At 38.9% G+C, this 20,043-nt stretch overlaps 1 protein-coding gene across 2 annotated transcripts in view; it reads left to right on the top strand.

Moving 5' to 3' along the window:
- The window catches only part of XPO5 (exportin 5), a 55,662-nt gene that overhangs the window by 8,325 nt on the left and 27,294 nt on the right, over window positions 1-20,043 (top strand). For both annotated transcript variants that reach the window (XM_005603953.4, XM_005603952.4), the window contains 10 exons: window positions 688-764; window positions 1,766-1,865; window positions 3,023-3,106; window positions 3,726-3,851; window positions 4,832-4,922; window positions 12,425-12,553; window positions 14,270-14,388; window positions 17,791-17,946; window positions 19,199-19,240; window positions 19,555-19,644. In XM_005603953.4, the coding sequence (XP_005604010.2) occupies window positions 688-764; window positions 1,766-1,865; window positions 3,023-3,106; window positions 3,726-3,851; window positions 4,832-4,922; window positions 12,425-12,553; window positions 14,270-14,388; window positions 17,791-17,946; window positions 19,199-19,240; window positions 19,555-19,644 (1,014 nt within the window). The remainder of the gene's footprint in view (window positions 1-687; window positions 765-1,765; window positions 1,866-3,022; window positions 3,107-3,725; window positions 3,852-4,831; window positions 4,923-12,424; window positions 12,554-14,269; window positions 14,389-17,790; window positions 17,947-19,198; window positions 19,241-19,554; window positions 19,645-20,043) is intronic.

Raw genomic sequence — 20,043 nt, 5'->3', positions numbered from 1 at the left:
TGCTTGGTTCTTAAAACAGCCATGAATCTTGGCACTTCATGGTTAAGAAATGATGTAAGTGGTCCCACCTCATGGCATAGCAGTTAAGTTCTGTGCGCTCTGCTTTAGTGGCCTGGGTTCACAGGTTCAGCTCTCGGGCGTAGATCTACACCACTCATCAGCCATGCTATAGCAGCAACCCACATATAAAGTGGAGGAAGATTGGCACAGGTATTAACTCAGGGCTAATCTTCCTTAAGCAAAAAAAGAGAAAGTGGCAACAGATGTTGTTAGCTCAGGGCTAATCTTCCTCAGCAAAAAAAAAAAAAAGAGAGAGAGAGAGAAAAGTAATGTTAAAGTTTAAAACTCAGAGTAATATTAAAGAATCTTAGGTGGTGGCTACATCAGCTTTATATCTGTCTTGGCTAACACATGGGACCATGACTCTTTTCTCCATAGGAATATTATCTTCTGATGTAATTTACTTCACTTTCATATCAGCATTATTGCCCAACACATTTGAAAATATGTCTTATCCAGATTTGGTTTTAAAGAGTTGGCTTTTTTCCCGTGTTCAGTGAGCCCCGGGACTATGTGAGAAATTATGAAGTTGGTATGTTTGATTGTGTAGGTATAGGAGATGTTAGTACTTGGAGACTTTTCATAATATAGTTTGTGTTACCTGTGTTTCCCCCAAATTGGGTCTAGGGAAAGTTGGAGGACCGGAAACCCTTGATGGTCTTATTTGGAGATGTTGCCATGCATTATATACTCTCTGCTGCACAGTGAGTACCTACTTTTCTGTGTGTTTTCTAATTTCTTTCTCATTTTTCTGTCTTATTTGGATATATCTGAAGTTCCTATCTGAATGTTGGCAGTCAATTGACAGTGTTTTTTATAGGAAAATCAGGCAATCTTAAAGGGACTTTTTAACCTTTTTGAAGACCTTATGTGGAAATAAGATGGGCTGTTGACTCAGCACCCACTCAATTTCGCAGTTTTCCCCGTTCTCCCCAGACAGTTCATCTTGATTCTCTTTGTCTGCTTCTGATGATCCTTAAGCCGCCTAGTAGCCTTGATGACTAGGCCTGAGAAGGCTCTGGTGCCTGACCAGAATCTGCCCCTTTGTTTTAATTTGTAGTTCCCTGATGACATATGATGTGGAGCATCTTTTCATTTATTTATTTGCCATCTGTGTATCTTCTTTGGTGAGATGTCTGTTAAGGTGTTTGGCCCATTTTTTAATCAGGTTGTTTTCTTATTGGTGAGTTTTAAGAGTTCTTTGTATATTTTGGATAACAATCCTTTATCAGATGTATCTTTTGCAAATATTTTCTCCTAGTCTGTGGTTTGTCTTCCCATTCTCTTATTATAGTCCTTTTAATTTTGTCAGTTGTGTAAGGAATTGTTACATGCTCTCTAGGCATCTCTCTAAGTCCTCCCTGGGTATCAACCACTGTCTTTCTGTGCAGCTTCTTGTGCATATACGTCTATGCATGTTTTATGGAGTCATGCTCAGAGTTTTTGTGGTTATCCCAAAATACCCAAGGAGTGTATGATGCCCCAAATTAGAGTGTCTCTTTAGGGATGAAATTGTAGTGAACTCCTAGTCCTCATCAGTCTTTCAGTGTTTGGTTGGAGGTTTCTTGGTAGTTTTGTTTTTTTTAACTTTGATGATCAACTGAAATTTGAATGTTGAAATGCAGACTACATACCGCTCCATTTGATGGCAATCCCGTCGGTTTTCTTGATCTGCAATTAATCACACCCTTTTCTCATCTTACAGGACTGCTGATGGAGGGGGCTTGGTAGAGAAACACTATGTCTTCCTGAAGAGACTCTGTCAGGTGTTGTGTGCTCTGGGCAATCAGCTATGTGCACTGCTGGTGAGCACTTACTTTCTGGAGAGTTTCAGGGCCGTGTGAGAAGAGCATTTAGAAAGTTATATTTGTTTTTTGGTTTTGGGGTTTTTTTTAAAGATTTTATTTTTTCCTTTTTCTCCCCAAATCCCCCCAGTACATAGTTGTATATGTTTAGTTGTGGATCCTTCTAGTTGTGGCATGTGGGATGACTCCTCAGCATGGCCCGAGGAGCTGTGTGCCATGTCCGCCCCCAGGATCCAAACCGGCAAAACCCTGGGCCACCGAAGCTGGAGTGGGCGAACTCAACCATTAGGCCACAGGGCCGGCCCCAAAAGTTATAGTGGTATAAGGGGTGACGCATGCCATTGATTTTAGCCTGACGGGGCATTGGCCTACAGATTATTGCATGATTCTGTAGATTAAATTCTTTTCAAAGGGTTTGAATGATATAAATTTCTTTTAACAAATCAGTTGTTAGTATCAACAGCAAATATCCACATCTGTTATTCCATAAAGTCAACACTGCTCTTCTTGTGAATTTTGGTACTTGTAGAGCATCAGACTGCTCAGTGCATTACCCTTTAAAGTCCTATTAGATCATGAAACATTATGGATTTGAGTGAAGAATGCTTTTCCCAAATCTAAAGGGTATATTATTGGATCATAAACGAAAACTTGTCTGATTGACCTGGAAATACCTGTCTTGAGGGAAAAATGTAATCCTCAGTCTTACAAGTTGACAGCTAGGACATTGGTACAGACATTTATGTTTGATGTCATGCCTTTTTGTGGTGGCTTGATGGTCAGGGAGGATAGAGCTTCAGACAGAAAATATATGCCACTGAATGGTTATTTAATAGGTTGGGTCACAGAGATGTGGATAGACAAGGTCTGAAGACATGATACAAATTTCTTCTTTCTGTGATTTCTGAAATGAATACTCTTTTTCATTTTACTCTGTGACCACAGAATGGGTTTTAATGATGATTAAGGAGATAAAGCCACTTTCCTGCTTTTTTTAGCCCTTGAAACAATGCCTTCCTTAGGCCGCAAGTAAGTATGAAGTCCTTTCAAAACTGAAATTTTTGAGGGTTTAAGTTATCTGTATTTGTTACTCCTCTCCTCCCACTACCCTCTACTCACTTCAACGTCATTGATGTAGTGCTCTTTTTGTCCTATAGGGCGTGGATTCTGATGTAGAAACACCAGCAAACTTTGGAAAATACCTGGAATCTTTTCTTGCTTTCACAACCCACCCAAGTCAGGTAAACTTTATGCAGGTTACTTCTTAAAATTTTAGTTAGGTAAACCAAAATCAAGCACTGTGGCCTGAGGTCATTAGTAGCTCATGTATAAAATGTGACTCTTAAGGCCCTAGGGAGTAACTGTAGTGTCATTTCATTAAGAGAACTGCAGGGTCTTCTTCCTGAGCCAAGCATCGCACCATCTAGGTCAGCAGCTTTTGCCCTCGGATGATATTCTGATAACGCTCAGATGTGAGGTATGTCCCAGGTGCTGTGCTACTAAAGATATCTTAAATACAAAAATCTGGTTAACTGGGTTATTATAAAATTAATTTCATCCAATTCAAGATTTTCCTTGTAATATCACCCGGAGATTCCCATATCCTTTCTTGCATAAAGGAGAAAGTGGTAGAGTTTGGCTCAGCTCCAGGAATTGCACCTGATCCACAGTCTGTCTTGTTAATGTGTGGTCCATAATGAGCAGTCGTTACTGATGCACTACGGTATGGATAGTTTCAAAGTATTATAGAGATTTATTCCCATGAAGAAATATAGTTGATAATTGCCAGGCTAAGTAAGAATCTTGGTTAGATAAAATCCAAATTCTTAAACTGAGATTTTTCTCTTTTTTTCTCTTTAGTTTCTACGCTCTTCAACTCAGATGACATGGGGAGCCCTTTTCCGGCATGAGATCCTATCCCGTGACCCGTTGCTATTAGCAATAATACCAAAATATCTTCGTGCTTCTATGACTAACTTGGTCAAGGTACGCAATGGGAATGTAAACACGTGGCATGTAGATGAATACACATAATAAGACTTAGACTGGCATCATTGACAGCCTTGTCTTGGTCCCTAAGATCTCTTCCTTGGGCATATTATTCTCTTATTCCTCCAGAAGAAAGCAGTCCATAGTGATTACTATGTCTACTCTTTCATATTTTGGAGCAAGTATTGGGCTAAGTGCTAGGGAGAAAAAAGTGATAGGACAAGAGCACTGACCATACAACGTGATAATTACTTTTCAGAGGTTAAAAGCAGAAAGGAGGGTGGAATCAAGAAGATTCCAAGAGGAGGTAATATCTGATTGTATCTGAAGGTCAAGTGAAAGTCAGGAAGGTGAATGAGAAGGGAGGGAAAGTGGAAGCAGGTTACTCACTACCTCAGTAGAGAGGTGCTTATAAATTCCCTGAGATCTGCTAAGGGCTCTTGCAGCTGACGGATGCTTAATCTTGATTGTAAAATCAGAGAATGGAACCCATTCAGGGGTCCCCTTATTTCCTCAAGGAATTCACCTAGTACGTAGCACACCAGGTTCTGATCCTCTGCCGTGGTCTTCAGTACCTTTTGAATGAAACATGCAAAGTTCCATGCTTATTCCCAGGGTTCCGCATTTAAGGAGACAAATAGTTGTTAATTCTTTTTTACTTATTGCATGCTGTATTAGTACTTTGTCTTGGGACATTTTTATACTTGAAGACCTTAAACGAATTCCAGAATTTAATTCTCCCTGAGGAAGCTGGAAGAGAGTATCAAGTGGGAGTGTTCTCTTTTCTACTACTCTCAGGATTATTGGAACTGGGGGCAAATTGTGGACTTAGGGTAGACCAGAAGCAGATATTTATCACAAAATATCTCATGCAAACCCGTGACTCTTCTTAAATTAAAGTGCTTGGGTTCCTGGAGTTTAAGACTCTTTTGGTAGGTCTATTTTCATCCTTACCCAAATTCTCTTTCTCTTTCCAGATGGGCTTTCCTTCTAAAACTGACAGCCCTAGCTGTGAATACTCTCGATTTGATTTTGATAGCGATGAGGACTTCAATGCTTTCTTCAACTGTAAGTGATAGTAACCTGGACTTTCTCCCAACAGTCTCAGAATGATATCTAGTTTACGAATAGTGGTGCATGACCCCTGGGGTTCTATGTTAAAGAGCCCCAAATCTACAGCAGCCTGTTTAATCTCTAGTTTTACATTGCAGAGGTGTTGGGATTACACTCCTTCATTCCAGGCATAGTGTTCTCCCTTACACACACACATACACACACACTGCCTTTGGACATTAATGTTTAAAGAGAGTAATTATCCATAAGGCACTCTTGAATTTTTTTTATCCTTAGGATTAAATACCCTCTTACCTTGTGGGTCTTTTTTCTAAAAGAGAGGAAAAACCCGTGTATCCTAATATCCTAATTCTGTGCTGGATTTTTTTTGTTTGTTATTTGCTGAGGAAGATTCACCTTGAGCTAACATCTGTTGCCAATCTTCCTCATTTTTTTTGGTTTGCAAGCCACCACCACAGCTTGGCCGCTGACAGATGAGTGATGTAGGTCCAAGCCCCTGAACTGAACCTGGGCCACCAAAGCAAAGGGCACTGAACTTAACCACTAGGCCACTGGGGATGGCCCTCTTTTTTTGTTTTTTTTTTTTAAGTTCAAGATTTTTTTGTTTATTACTACTTTTTAAAATTTCATAACAATTAATGTCTTAATGCTCGATTTTTTTTTATTTGAGTTCATAATAGTTTACATCATTGTGAAATTTCACTTGTACATTATTTCTTGTCTGTCACCACATAAGTACTCCCCTTCACCCCCTTTCCCGTGGTCACCACTGACCTATTTTCTTTGTGAATGTATTTGTTTATATTCCACATATGAGTGAAATCATCTGGTGTTTATCTTTCTCAGTCTGGCTTATTTCACTTCACGTAATTCCCTCCAGGTCCATCCATGTTGTTGCAAATGGGATGATTCTGTCTTTTTTATGGCTGAGTAGTATTCCATTGTGTATATGTACCACATCTTCTTTATCCAATCATCAGTTGATGGGCACTTGGATTGTTTCCATGTCTTGGCTATTGTGAATAGTGCCGCAGTGAACATAGGGGTGCATATGTTACTTTGGATTGTTGATTTCCAGTTGTTTGGGTAAATACCCAGTAGTGGGATAGCTGGGTTATATGATAGTTCTATTTTTAGCTTTTTGAGGAATCTCCCTACTGTTTTCCATAGTGGCTGCACCAGTTTGCATTCCCACCAGCAGTGTATGAGGGTTCTCTTCTCTCTATACCCTCTCCAACATTTGTTATTTTTAGTCTTAGTGATTATAGACATTTTAACAGGCGTAAGGTGGTATCTTAGTGTAGTTTTGACTTGCATTTCCCTGATGATGAGTGATGGTGAACATTTTTTCATGTGTTTATTAGCCATCTGTATATCTTCTTTGGAAAAATGTTCACATCCTCTGCCCATTTTTTGATTGGGATGTTTGTTTTTTTGTCGTTGAGTTGTGTGAGTTCCTTATATATTATGGAGATTAACCCCTTATCGGATATATGATTTGCAAATATTTTCTCCCAATTGGTGGGTTGTGTTTTTGTTTTGATCCTAGTTTCTTTTGCCTTGCAGAAGCTCTTTAGTCTGATGAACTCCCACTTATTTTTTCTTTTGTTTTCCTTGTCTGAGAAGACATGGTATTCAAAAACATCCTTTTAAGTTTGATGTCAAAGAGTGTAGTACCTGTATTATCTTCCAGGAGTTTTATGGTTTCAGGACTTATCTTCAAGTCTTTGATCCATTTTGAGTTTATTTTTGTGTATGGTGTCAAAATTGGTCTACTTTCATTCTTTTGCATGTGGCTGTTTAGTTTTCCCAACACCATTTATTGAAGAGACTGTCTTTTCTCCATTGTATGTTCTTGGCACCTTTGTTGAAGATTAGCTGTCTGTATATGTGCAGTTTTATTTCTGGACTTGGAGTTCTGTTCCATTGATCTGTGTGTCTGTTTTTGTACCAGTACCATGCTGTTTTGATCACTGTGGCTTTGTAGTACATTCTGAAGTCAGGAATTATGATGCCTCCAGCGTTGTTCTTTTTTCTCAGTATTGCTTTAGCAATTCGGGGCCTTTGATTGCCCCACATGAATTTCAGGATTGTTTGTTCTGTTTCCGTCAAGAATGTCATTGGGATTCTGATTGGGATTGCACTGAATCTGTAGATTGCTTTGGATAGTATGGACATTTTGACTATGTTTATTCTTCCAATGTGTGTGCATGGAATCTCTTTCCATCTCTTTGTGTCATTATCTATTTCTTTCAATAATGTCTTACAGTTTTCATTGTATAAGTCCTTCACTTCCCTAGTTAAATTTATTCCTAGGTACTTTATTTTTTTTGTTGCGATTGTAAAAGGAATTGTATTCTTCAGGTCTCTTTCTATAAGTTCATTATTAGAGTATAGAAATGCAACTATTTTTGTAAGTTGCTTTTGTACCCCGCAACTTTGCTGTAGTTATTATTTCTAATAGTTTTCCAATGGATTCTTTAGGGTTTTCTATACATAAGAACATGTCGTCTGCAAACAGTGAGAGTTTCACTTCTTCACTCCCTATTTGGATTCCTTTTATCCCTTTCTCTTGCCTAATTGCTCTGGCCGAAACCTCCAGTACTCTGTTGAATAAGAGTGGTGATAGTGGGCCTCCTTGTCTTGTTCCTGTTCTCAGAGGGATGGCGTTTAGTTTTTCCCCATTGAGTATGATGTTGGCTGTGGGTTTGTCATATATGGCCTTTATTATGTTGAGGTGATTTCCTTCTGCCCCCATTTTGTTAAGAGTTTTTGTCATAAAAGGCTGTTGGATCTTGTCAAATGCTTTCTCTTCATTTATTGAGATGATCATGTGGCTTGTATTCCTCATTTTGTTAACAGGGTGTATCACATTGATTGATTTGCAGATGTTGAACCATCCCTGTGTCCCTGGTATAAATCCCACTTGATCATGATGTGTGGTCTTTTTGGTGTATTGCTATATTCAGGTTGCCAATATTTTGTTGAGGATTTTTGCACCTGTGTTCATCAGCGATATTGGCCTGAAGTTTTCCGTTTTTGTGTTGTCCTTGTAAGGTTTTGGTATCAGAGTGATATGGGCCTCATAGAATGTGTTAGGAAGCATTCCATCATCCCTAACTTTTTGGAATAGCTTGAGAAGGATAGGTGTTAAGTCCTCTCTGAAAGTTTGGTAGAAGTCCCCGGGGAAGCCGTCTGGTCCTGGGGTTTTATTCTTTGGGATGCTTTTGATTACTGTTTCAATATCTTTACTTGTGATTGGTCTATTCAGATACTATGTTTCTTCTCGATGCAGCTTTGGGAGGTTGTAAGAATCTAAGAATTTATCCATTTTCTCTAGATTGTCCATTTTATTGGCATACAGTTTTTCGTAGTATTCTTTTATAATCCATTGTATTTCTATGGTATCCATTGTTATTTCTCCTCTTTTATTTCTGATTTTGTTTTTCTGAGCTCTCTCTTTTTTTCTTTGTAAGTCTGGCTAGGGGTTTGTCAATTTTATTTATCTTAAAAAACCAGCTCTTTGTTTCATTGATCCTTTCCACTACCTCTTTGTTTCAATAGCATTTATTTCTACTGATTTTTATTATTTCTCTCTTTCTGCTGACTGTGGGCTTTGTTCTTCTTTTTCTAATTCAATTAGGTGTAGTTTGAGATTGCTTATTTGGGGTTTTTCTTGTTTGTTAAGGTGAGCCTGTATTGCAATGAATTTCCTTCTTAGTACGGCTTTTGCTGCATCCCGTATGAGTTAGTATTGTATGTTTTCATTTTCGTTTGTCTCCAGATGTTTTTTGATTTCTCCTTTAATTTCTTCAGTGACCCATTGATTGTTCAATAGCGTGTTGTTTGGTCTTCACATCTTTGTCCCTTTCTCAGCTTTTTTCTTATCATTAATTTCTAGCTTTATACCATTGTGATCTGAAAAGATGCTTGTTATTATTTCAATCTTCTTAAATTTGTTGAGGCTTTCCTTGTTTCCCAACATACAGTCTATCCTTGAGAATGTTCCATGAGCACTTGAGAAGAACATATATTCTGCTATGTTTGGATGGAGTGTTCTACATATGTCTATTAAGTCCAACTGGTCTAGCTTTTCATTTAATTCCACTGTTTCCTTGTTGATTTTCTGTCTGGATGATCTGTCCATTGATGTGAGTGGAGTCTTGAGGTCCCCTACTATTATTGTGTTATTATTAATATCTTCTTTTAGGTTTGTTAATAGTTGCTTTATGTACTTTGGTGCTCCTGTGTTGGGTGCATAGATATTTACAAATGTTATGTCTTCTTGATGGAGTGTCTCTTTGATCATTATATACTGCTCCTCTTTGTCTCTCTTTCCCTGTCTTATCTTGAAGTCTACTTTGTCCGATATAAGTATGGCAACACCTAATTTCTTTTGTTTGCCATTACCTTGGATTATCATCTTCCATCCCTTCACTCTGAACCTGTGTTTGTCATTGGGGGTGAGATGTGTTTCCTGGAGGCAGCGTATTGTTGGGTCTTGTTCTTTAATCCATCTCGCCACTCTGTCTTTTCATTGGAGAATTTAATCCATTTACGTTTAGGGTGATCATCGATATATGATGCCTTAATGCTGCCATTTTGTCACTTGTTTTCCAGTTCTCCTGCATTTCCTTTGTTCCTCATCCTGTGTATTTTGGTCTACCAGTCAAGTTATGTATTTTTTTATGTTGTGTTTCTTTGTTTTCTCCTTATTTATTGTTTGTGTCTCTGTTCTGCTTTTTTGTTTAGTGGTTACCATGAGGTTTGTATTCAAAATCTTGTGGATAAGACAGTTCCTTTTCTGATCGCTTCTTATTTCTTTAGACTAAACTGATTCAGTCCCTTTCCTCTTCCCCTCCTAACTTGTTTTTCTCACATCTTATTCCATCTTGTGTTATGAGTTTGTGGTTAAAATGACAAGATTATCTTTGTTTTTCGTGTTTTCTTTCCCTTTCTCTGTAATGCTATACTTGAGTATTTGCTGTCCTGCTCTGATTCTGTCTACCTATTTATCTCCTTACTCTGTGCTTTGTAACCCCTTTCTCCGTTTTTTTTTTTTTTCAGGTATGAGGGCCTTGAGGATTTCTTGTGGGGGGAGGTCTTGTGGCTACAAACTCCCTTAGTTTATGTTTGTCTGGGAAAGTGTTTATTTCTCCATCATATCTGAAGGATATTTTCTCTGGATAGAGTATTTTTGGCTGAAAGTTTGTCCTTCAAAGATTTGACTATGTCATTCCAGTCTCTCATAGCCTGTAAGGTTTCTGTAGAGAAATCTGCTGAAAGCATGATAGGGGGTCCTTTGTAGATTATTTTCTTCTCCTTTGTTGCCCTTAGTATTCTTTCTTTGTCCTTCACTTTTGCCAGTTTCACTACTGTATGCCTTGCAGTAGGTCTTTTTACATTGACCTATTTAGGAGATCTGGCAGTCTCTTCCACATGGATTTCCATCTTCCCTAAGTTTGGGAAGTTCTCTGCTATTGTTTCTTTGAACAAGCTTTCTGCTCCATTCTCCTTCTCTTCTCCTTAAATACCTATAATTCTTACATTGCATTTCCTAATTGAGTTGGATATTTCTTGGAGACTTTCTTCATTTCTTTACAACCTTAGTTCTCTCTTCTCTATCTGGAGCATTTCAACATGTCTATCTTAGATTATGGTGATACATTCCTCTATGATGGCCACTTGAGCATTCAGGGAATCCATATTTTGTTTTATTTCTTTCATTGTGTCTTTTATCTCTAATATTTCTGATTGATTCTTCTTTATAGATTTAATCTCTATTGTGAAGTAGCTCCTGAACTCATTGAATTGTTTTGAAGTAGCTCCTTTTAACTCGTTGAGTTCTTTGATGATAGCTGTTTTGAATCTTTTGTCATTTAGATTACATATTTCTGTATCCTCAGGACCGATTTCTGGGTACTTGTCATTTTCTCTCGGGTCTGGAGATCTAATCTAATATTTGATATTGCTAGAGGCAGTGGCTCTGGGTTTTTTTTCCATCCTGGTGTTATTTGGTCGCAGTCACCACCTATCGCCACTAGGTGGGGGTCAAGAGCTGCTTATTCTGTGCCCTCTGCCTTCAGCCAAGATCCCAGGTGCTCCAGCCAGTTCTGGGTGGGAGGGGGAGGGGTGCTTTGTCCTGCATGCTTTCAGGGCTTTCTCCCTCTGTTCTTGCTATCTGTTCTCCTGGGGTGTTGGCTTCATAAGGTCACCCCCTGCAAAGGTTTTCGCCCCAGTAGAAGGCTTCCTTCTAGGCTGCATGGGACCACTGGGGATTCTTGATGTTCCCAAGAATGAACATCCCCTCTTCCATTCCTTCCCTCTGGGAGGCCTCCCATGGTCCCAGATCGCACTCTTTAAGGGGAGAGAGCAAAGTTTTCTCCTACCCTGTTCCACCTCCTCCGAGGGGGCCTCCAGCCTCTCCACCCTCTGTATGGCTGCATGAGTCTCTCCAATGTTTTTTGCATTGTGTTTGGATGTCTTCTGTTGGAGTATGAATGTCCTTTTCATTGTATGTTTGAGGGGAGAGATTACTGGGGACGCTCACTCCACCATGATGCTGACATCACTCACTCTGGATGTGTTTTTTGTTTTTTAATAACACCTTATTGAGATATAATTCATTTGCCATACAATTCATCATTTATAGTATACAATTCAATGACTTCTCGTATTTTCAGAGTTATGCAACCTTCACCACAATCAATTTTAGGACATTTTCATGACCCCAAGAAACCCTGTACTTATTAGCAGTCATCTTCCAATCCCCTCATCCCTCCCAGCCCTGGGCAACCATTAATCCACTTTCTATTTCTATATTTCGCCTATTCTGAACATTTCATGTAAGTGGAATCATACAACTTGTGGCTTTTTGTAACTGCCTTCTTTCACTTAGTAAAATGTTTTTAGAATTCATCCATGTTATAGCATATATCAGTACTTTGTTTCTTTTTATTGTCAATGATATTTCATTGTACGAAGATGCCACATTTTCTTCATCCATTCATAAGTTGATGGATATATGAGTTGTTTCTACTTCTTGGCTGTTAAGAATAATGCTGATATAATATCTGTGCACAAGTTTTTGAGTGGACATCTGTTTTTATTTCTCTTGGGTATATGCCTAGGAAGGGAATTATTGGATCATGTGGTGATTCCACGTTTAATGTTTTGAGGAACTGCTAAGCTGTTTTCCATGGTGGCTCTGTCATTTTACGTCTGCACCAACCTTGTCTTTTAATTCCAACAGAAATGGGACAGCATTTCTTTTAATTTGCCCCTTATAGGATCTAGCTGGTAGCACAATTTCCAGAGATTATTTTTGACAATTTCTGAATCTGTTAACAAAGCTTTATTGAACATTTGTTACATTCATAGCCCAAGTCTGCAAAACAGACTCTCTGAACATTTTCCCCCTGGGATGGATAAATGAATGAACATTAACTAAGTACCTATTATGTGCCAGTTATTGATTCATGTCTTTCTCTTGGCAGCCTCCCGGGCCCAGCAAGGAGAGGTAATGAGGTTAGCATGTCGTTTGGATCCCAAGACAAGTTTCCAGATGGCTGGGGAATGGCTAAAGTATCAGCTCTCCACTTCTGTTGATACTGGGTCCATTAACTGTAAGTTGTTTTATGTCTGAACCTTAGTGAAGTATTGTATCGTATCAAACTGCACATAGGAAGCAACCTTTCTGAGCTACACTTTAGAATGATAGTGTTCAAAAATAGCTCTGCTCACCCCACAATTTCATCTTACGGAGTGAGCCTTTTTAGTTGTATACACAGAGAAAGCAGAAAACACTAAATTTTTTATCTTTTTAAATTAGGGTAAAACCATGTCCCTATCAGTTTTGTCTTCATTTTTCTTTTCTAACAGAATCAACCAATTGTTTGTTGTTGATTTTATCACTTCACTTCAGGTAGCATCTTAACAAATGGCATGATGTAACTTTTTAAAGCTTTCCAACCAAGTTCTTGCATTACTTGGTTGGAAAGCTTTATTCCTATTAGTACTCCTAAACTCAGAAAGAAGGTCTTGTCAGTCAGACATAACAGCAGTACGGGGACTTCCCAGATCACTCAGCCACCTCAAAGACTTTGGGAAAGGCCACTTTATATTAAATCACAGTAACCCCCCTCTAACCAAATGCTTAAGCCGGGTAACTTCTCCATACTCCATCTCTTCTGTCTGTCATCTTATTAATGCATGCTGTGGGTGACAGGATCAATAAAGCAGGAGGGGGGCAACCCCGCAGCAGACTTGTTAAGTTCGCGTGCTACACTTCGGCTGCCCAGGGTTTCGCCAGTTCGGGTCCCGAGTACAGACCTAGCACCCCTCGTCAGGCCATGCTGAGGCCGCATCCCACGTAGCTCAACCAGAAGGGCCTACAGCTAGAATATACAGCTATGTACTGGGGGGCTTTAGGGAGAAAAAGGGAGAAAAAAAAGAGAAGTTTGGCAACAGATGTTAGCTTGGGTGCCAATCTTTAAAAAAATGCAGTCTCAGCCCTTACCCCAGACCTACTATTCAGAAAGTTTGGGGGTGGCGGGTAGAATACGCATTAAAGGAGAGGGTATAAGTCACTGCTTTAGAAAAGTTCCATGTTAATGGTCAGTTACCAGGTACGCTACTTACTTGAAATTCATGGGATTCAACATTCAGCTTTGTGTATTCACAATTGACTGTGAAGGTCCCCAGTATCTAGTAACTGAATGGTTGCGGAGGTCCAGATATGCTGCACCAAAATGAAGCTATTAAATGGGAGTACTGTATGGAAGCGAGAGAAGTAATTTGAAAATCTCTATGCCTGTGCCTCGCTGTTTGAGTGATGTGCTTTGATGATACTTGTGACCTTGGAGGGTGGCACAGTTCTGCAGACATTGCTCTTGCAATTGTCATGAGGCTGCTGGACGTGAAGCAGCGTTTTGTATCTTATATCAATTCCTTGTTGGAAGGATTCTTTGTGGTCTCAGATGTCTTAGTTATTTATATTCCCATGGACAAATTATAAAGCGGGGATGGGAGAAATTAATTAATGTTTATCAATTGCTTCTAATTGGCCATGTAAATGTAAATCTCATTCAATACTCAAAATGGTTTTACAGACAAGGCTCACAGGTGAATTCAGGCAGCTCATCGTTAGAGGTGGACGCAGGGTAGGGAGCCCTCTCTGCTTTTTGTTCTTTTCTTTTCCCAGGCTGTGAGGGTTTAGATTACTCTGTTCCTTCAACTGTGAAATTACCAAGTGTCTCTAAGACTCCACTATTTCTCTGTGTCTTTTGTGATCCTGCAATGTTGGTAAGTGTGTGTGTGTTTTAAACTCTGTTCCCCTACAGCTGGAACTGGAGAAGGCGGCCTCTGCTCTATCTTCTCACCTTCATTTGTGCAGTGGGAAGCCATGACTTTTTTTTTGGAGAGCGTGATAAACCAGATGTTTCGAACACTAGATAAAGAAGTAAGTAACTGTTTCCCATGCTGACTGCATGATGATTTTGATCTTTTGAAAACTGGCAAAAGGATAGGAAAATCTCTGGATGTGCATCTTACAGAAGAGGAAACTGAGATTCAGAGAGGTTAAGTAACATTCTCAGGGTTAAATAGGTAGTAAATAGGAGAGCTGGGACACAAGCTCAGCTCTCCCTGACTCTAAGCCCTACAATGTTTAGTATTCATTTTAAGGGGATAGTAAGACGAGCCTGATAGTTCAGTGAACCACAGATGTAGGATAACTGTTGCAGGGAGGACAGTGATGGAAACCTTGAACTGGAAAATTTTAAGAGAGATTTGTCACTAAGCATCCTTTTCAGTTTGTGGCAGATAGACCAGAATATTCATGTTGGCTGATCAGTGACCCTCTTCACTGAATAATCTTAATAAATAGGTCTTATTTTTCTGTACTTCATGTCACCTATCACCCTTCTCTTATTACATTAGATGAAGCTCTAATTAATTGGGTAACAGTACACACCATATTAACTACATTAATTAGATTAAAATAATTGGATCACTCAATTTGGGGTAATTATATCTTAGTATATTCTAGATTAGTTGTAGAAAAGAACCCTTCTAAATCCCTTGAAGATAAGTGAATTATAGTGCTTTTTCTTACAAGTGACATATTAACAAATTAGATCTCAGGATCAACTTTGTCTGCTTTTATATTGATCCATTTCAGTTTGAAATGATGGCATTTTGAGTTTGTTCCAAAATCTAGATGGGAAACCCTACTTGGATCTGGCATTTTTTACTAAGTTAGCCTTTTTTTCAGGTTTAGAGGAAACGTGTCTAATAGAGTAAGTGCGGCAAATCAAGAAAGCCCCTTATTAAATCAAGGGAAATGGCCCTGCTGTTTCCTTTCCTGGCATTTTTTAAGTTAAACACCTTAAATAGATCCACATATGTGGGTGTGATCATACTTGCAGGCAAGAAAATGAAATGGTCAGGGGTAGTCAAGTACTTGTCTTTAAGATGTGTGAAAGTATTAGGCAGTTTTAGGGGGTGCGGGGTGCCTAGTTTATTGTAGGCTGTATTTTGTAAAAAGTCCTTGAATATGATATTTGGTTATAATACCAAATACTAATTGGTCAAAAGGTGCAAAAACAGTTTGGGGTGTATATAGGAGAAAGATTTGGGCTGGGGACAAAGCATAGGTAACAGCTGGAAATTTGGTAGGAGTCAGGGGGAACAAACAGAACTCAACTCTTTCCTCAGGAGAATCCCAGATGGTAGTATTTAGGCTTGTTAATGGCAGAGTAAACCTCTGACTCTAAAACCTTTTTTTCTTCACCAAAATGAAATGAATTGGAATGAAGCATTCCTAGTTAGGGGAGGTGAGTGTTTGGTGAATATATATACATATGATGAAATTACTCACCTACTTGTTAATGAAGCTGTGACATTACATATCCCAGAAATGTGCATATGATAGATGTCAGCCTGTTACATTCCCACTTGCTGCTATCAGTTTCTGACGCTGCAGAGTATAGCCTAGGCCACTGGTTTTGCAAACTGCTCAGTGTCTGCCCTCAGTCACCACCCTCACCCCAGGGTTAGTCAGAGCAGCTCAGCTTTTAGCATGTGGAATAGTTTGACCAAGAGGTTCCTTGGCTGAAAAGGTGGAAAAACTCCCCATCTGGTGCATTGCAGCATAAGCTGAGCTGGTGTTTCCAGTAGTGTGCATCCAAGAACATTGATTAGAGCCTTGCTTCAGCAGCTTTAGCAATGCATTAATGTCAGGGAACAGCTTTGGGGAACAAAAGTCACATTTTGAAGAAGATGAGGTTGATTTGCTTCAGTAAAATGTACAGCTACAGTATTTTAAAGCAGTATGGAACTGGCATTAGACACTGCCCATTGGAACAAAATAGCCCAGAAACAACCTGGAGCATATATAAGCATCCCAAACAAATCAAGAAGGATTGGGTCATTTAATAAATAGCATTAGGGAAAATTAACTGTTTGGGGAAAGGTCCGTAAGTTTAAAAACAATGAAAGTAATCCCAAGAAAAATTAATGGATTTAACTACATATTTTCTTAACTTGTTAAATAAACTTTAAAAGGCAAACTTGGAACAGTATTTGCAATAAATATGAATGGGATTGATAGCCTCATTATAAAAAGTTTATGTCTCTTAAACATTGCTTATAGAGTACAATTGATAGCACAGCTTTGGAGAATAATTTGGCACTATCCACTTGAAGATGCATAGCCTTGCAATCCAGCAGCTCTACTCCTAAGGCTGTGCTCTGAAGAAACTCTGTGTACTAGTATAGAAGCCTTGTGTGTTAAGCCTAGAAAAAACCTTTAATGTCCACCAATAGATTGTATAGAATAGATTGTGATGTATTTATAGAGCAATGAAAATGATTTAGGGTTATACTATGAATAAGGGTGATAGCTCATAAACAATGTTGACCCCAAACAGCAAGCTACAAAAGTAAACATACCAGACTGTGTAGTTAGGGATATGTACATTTGTGGCACTAGTATACAGAGATGAAGGAATCTGTGAAATTGTGAACACCAAATTCAGGAAAATGGACACCTAGGGCTGCAAAGGAGGGAATGCACACAGAACAACCTCTGTATTGTAACATTGTACCTCTCAAAGTGGTCATGCAGAGGCTTATTAAAGTATTGCTTACACCTTTTTAAAGGCCTGGAATTGTTCACAATAAAATTTTGTTATAAATTGATAAGAAAAACACTAGACCCAATGGAGAAATAGACAGAAGATATGATCAGATAATATATAGAGGAGAAACTAAAGTGGTTAGCAGATATTTTAAAAATTCAGCCATATTAGTAATCAAGAAATGCCCATTTAAATAAAGTCATCTTTTTACTTACTAAATAAGCAAAGGTTTTAGGGTATAAACTCACTGCTGCTAAGAAAATGGTAAGAAAGGCACGTTGATGGATAGAGAGTCAATTTATACAGGCTATAAAGAGGAAAAGCAGCTTGACTTAGAAGTATTTATACCTTTTGACCCAATAATTACAACCATCCCTAAAAGTCTCTTATTTAAATGAAATAATTGAAAATGTAGCCAAAAACATTTTTGCAAAGATGTATATTAGCATTATTTACAATAGTGAAGAACTGGGAACATTTTCAATTTCTAGTAGTAGGAAATGCTACATCCATAAGATGGTACATGGTGCCATCATTTATGAACATTTTTAATAACATAGGATAATGGTTAGAATTTTAAAGGTTAAAAAGCAGCAGTATATAAAACTATATCTAGCAACCTATTATGTATTTATGAAGTAGAGTCTAAAGGAAATTTAGCTAAAAGTAGTTGTCAGCCATGTCAACCTCCTTTTCATGTGTGTCTTTTCATTTCATTATAGGAAATTCCTGTTAATGATGGAATAGAGCTATTGCAAATGGTCCTGAACTTTGACACCAAGGATCCCCTCATCCTGTCCTGTGTCCTCACTAATGTCTCAGCACTCTTTCCTTTTGTCACCTACAGACCAGAGTTCCTGCCCCAGGTCTTCTCTAAGGTAAACTCCATCTCCTTTGTAAATTTTATTTTGGCATTTCTAAGCTAATTATTTTTTGTAACTGTTTTTGAAAGTGTGTGAGACAAGTAATAAACAGACAATGATTTATTCATTTATCAAATGCTTACTCAGTACTTACTGTGGATCAGGTACCATGCTGACGGAAAAGCCTCACCCTTTAGGGGTGCTGTGTTTGGGAAGAAAGTCACATAAATAGATGTACCTACATGGCATTGCAATTAATTGATGTGTACAGTGAGAAATAGAAAAGAATACCAAAAGGAGGGTATCAGAGTATGCTATCGGAGAACTGGGAGGAGATTTTATGAGGTCATTGTGGACAGTTTTTGGGCTTCCAGTTTAGGTGACTAGGTGAGTCATGGAGCATCACCTGAGTGAGTACTGGATTCCGTAGGAGTGAGGAAGGGAAGGGAGTGATTGTGTTTTGGAATACTGTGTTTGAAATACATGTACAACATCCAGGTGGAGACACCTCACAGTAAAATGGCTATTGGAGGTTAACGGTTCAGACTCTAGAAGATTATGAGATAAAATTAAGGCTATATCATCATAGAAGTGCCAGGAGTAGAGGTGAAGCCCTAGGAAAGAGGATATGTATGTAGAGTTAGACATGTGACTGAAGCAGGGAACCCTGGGGCTCACCATCACTGGGGGAGGAGGGCAAAGAAGAAGCCCCCAAAGAAGAAAAAAGAGAGAGCCAGAGAAATGGAGAAAACGTTGTGTTACAAAGGCCATAGAACTTCAAAAAGGTGGACTCATTTGTTGCAACAGAAGTTCTCTAAGAATTGGAGAATGTCCACCAGGTTTCTCGATTGGACCTGTGTTAGAGTGTCCTTCCATCCCGGTGACTGGGGCAGCCATCATCGTGCATTGAGTCAAAGAGTAAATGAGAAGTTACGAAATGGAATCAGGGAGGGTAGATTACTCAGCTCTTAATAAAACGTGGAGAAGGGAGTGGTGTCACCATAGCTGAGTGCTTGGAGGATGGCATGGATTGTTCTGGGATTCTGTAACCTTTATCTTTGTAAAATATTTGATGGTAAAATTGTGAATCTCAAGCCTCTCACAGTTATCTGAGGAAATGAACATCTGAAACTTTGTAAATTGAAAGGCCTTTTGTTACCATATTGTTTACACTTTGGGGATTTTCTTGGAAACTTTATCATAACTGCTGTTTAAAATACTTTATGTATTTGGTACTGAAGAGTGACCTTTTTTTCCTTCCCCTTAGCTATTTTCATCTGTCACTTTTGAAACTGTTGAAGAAAGTAAGGTAAGACCATGAATTCAACAAATTCTAACTTCTTGAGTGCAAAAGTATGAATCCCTAACACTGCGTCTAGATTTTTTCCTCAGTAAAGGGGTAGTGAAGGCAGGCGATGGTCAGAGGATAGGGTGTTTGCGCTAGTCTGGTGCAACCAGTGAGCATGGCGATTCATGGGGACTATAAATGTCACTCGGTTGTACTCTCACAGTTGGGAAAACTGATGGTGAATTTGCCTCTGAAGGAGATATTTACATGATTCTGTGCAGCATCTGCAAGTTATATTAAAAGTGACTCCACGTTTGTTGACTGTGTCTTCCCAGGCCCCCAGAACCCGGGCAGTGAGGAATGTGCGGAGACATGCTTGTTCCTCCATCATCAAGATGTGTCGGGACTACCCTCAGCTCGTGCTGGTAAGCCAGTGGCCTGGCCAAGCAGCCACTGAGACCTATTGAATTTGGTTACATTTCTTTGTAAATCCAGCCCTGATTATACCTCATATAAGGGAAAGCTGAGAACTGTAGCTTTGCTTAGAATAAGCATTGTTGAGTTGGTGTCTTCTTTCTCTCCTAACTTAGTAGTGGAGTGAAAAACGCAGTTATATTCCCTCAAAATGAATAGTTGCATATGGATGACCAAGTTTTCCCCATCAGCGTATACCTCCTTATTGTGCTATGTGATGTTCTTATCTACTGCTGCCAAATGCTGTGCCTAATCTTGAGAGAAGCCAGATGCAAACCTCAAGCTGTTTTTGGAGGGTTTCTATAAGAAATTTAGCACTACTCCAGATTACAAATTAACCAGAAATTTCT

The sequence above is a fragment of the Equus caballus genome, chromosome 20, assembly GCF_041296265.1.
Source record: "Equus caballus isolate H_3958 breed thoroughbred chromosome 20, TB-T2T, whole genome shotgun sequence".
In the NCBI taxonomy this organism is placed as follows: Eukaryota; Metazoa; Chordata; class Mammalia; order Perissodactyla; family Equidae; genus Equus; species Equus caballus.
This window is presented reverse-complemented; position numbering and strand designations above follow the sequence as displayed.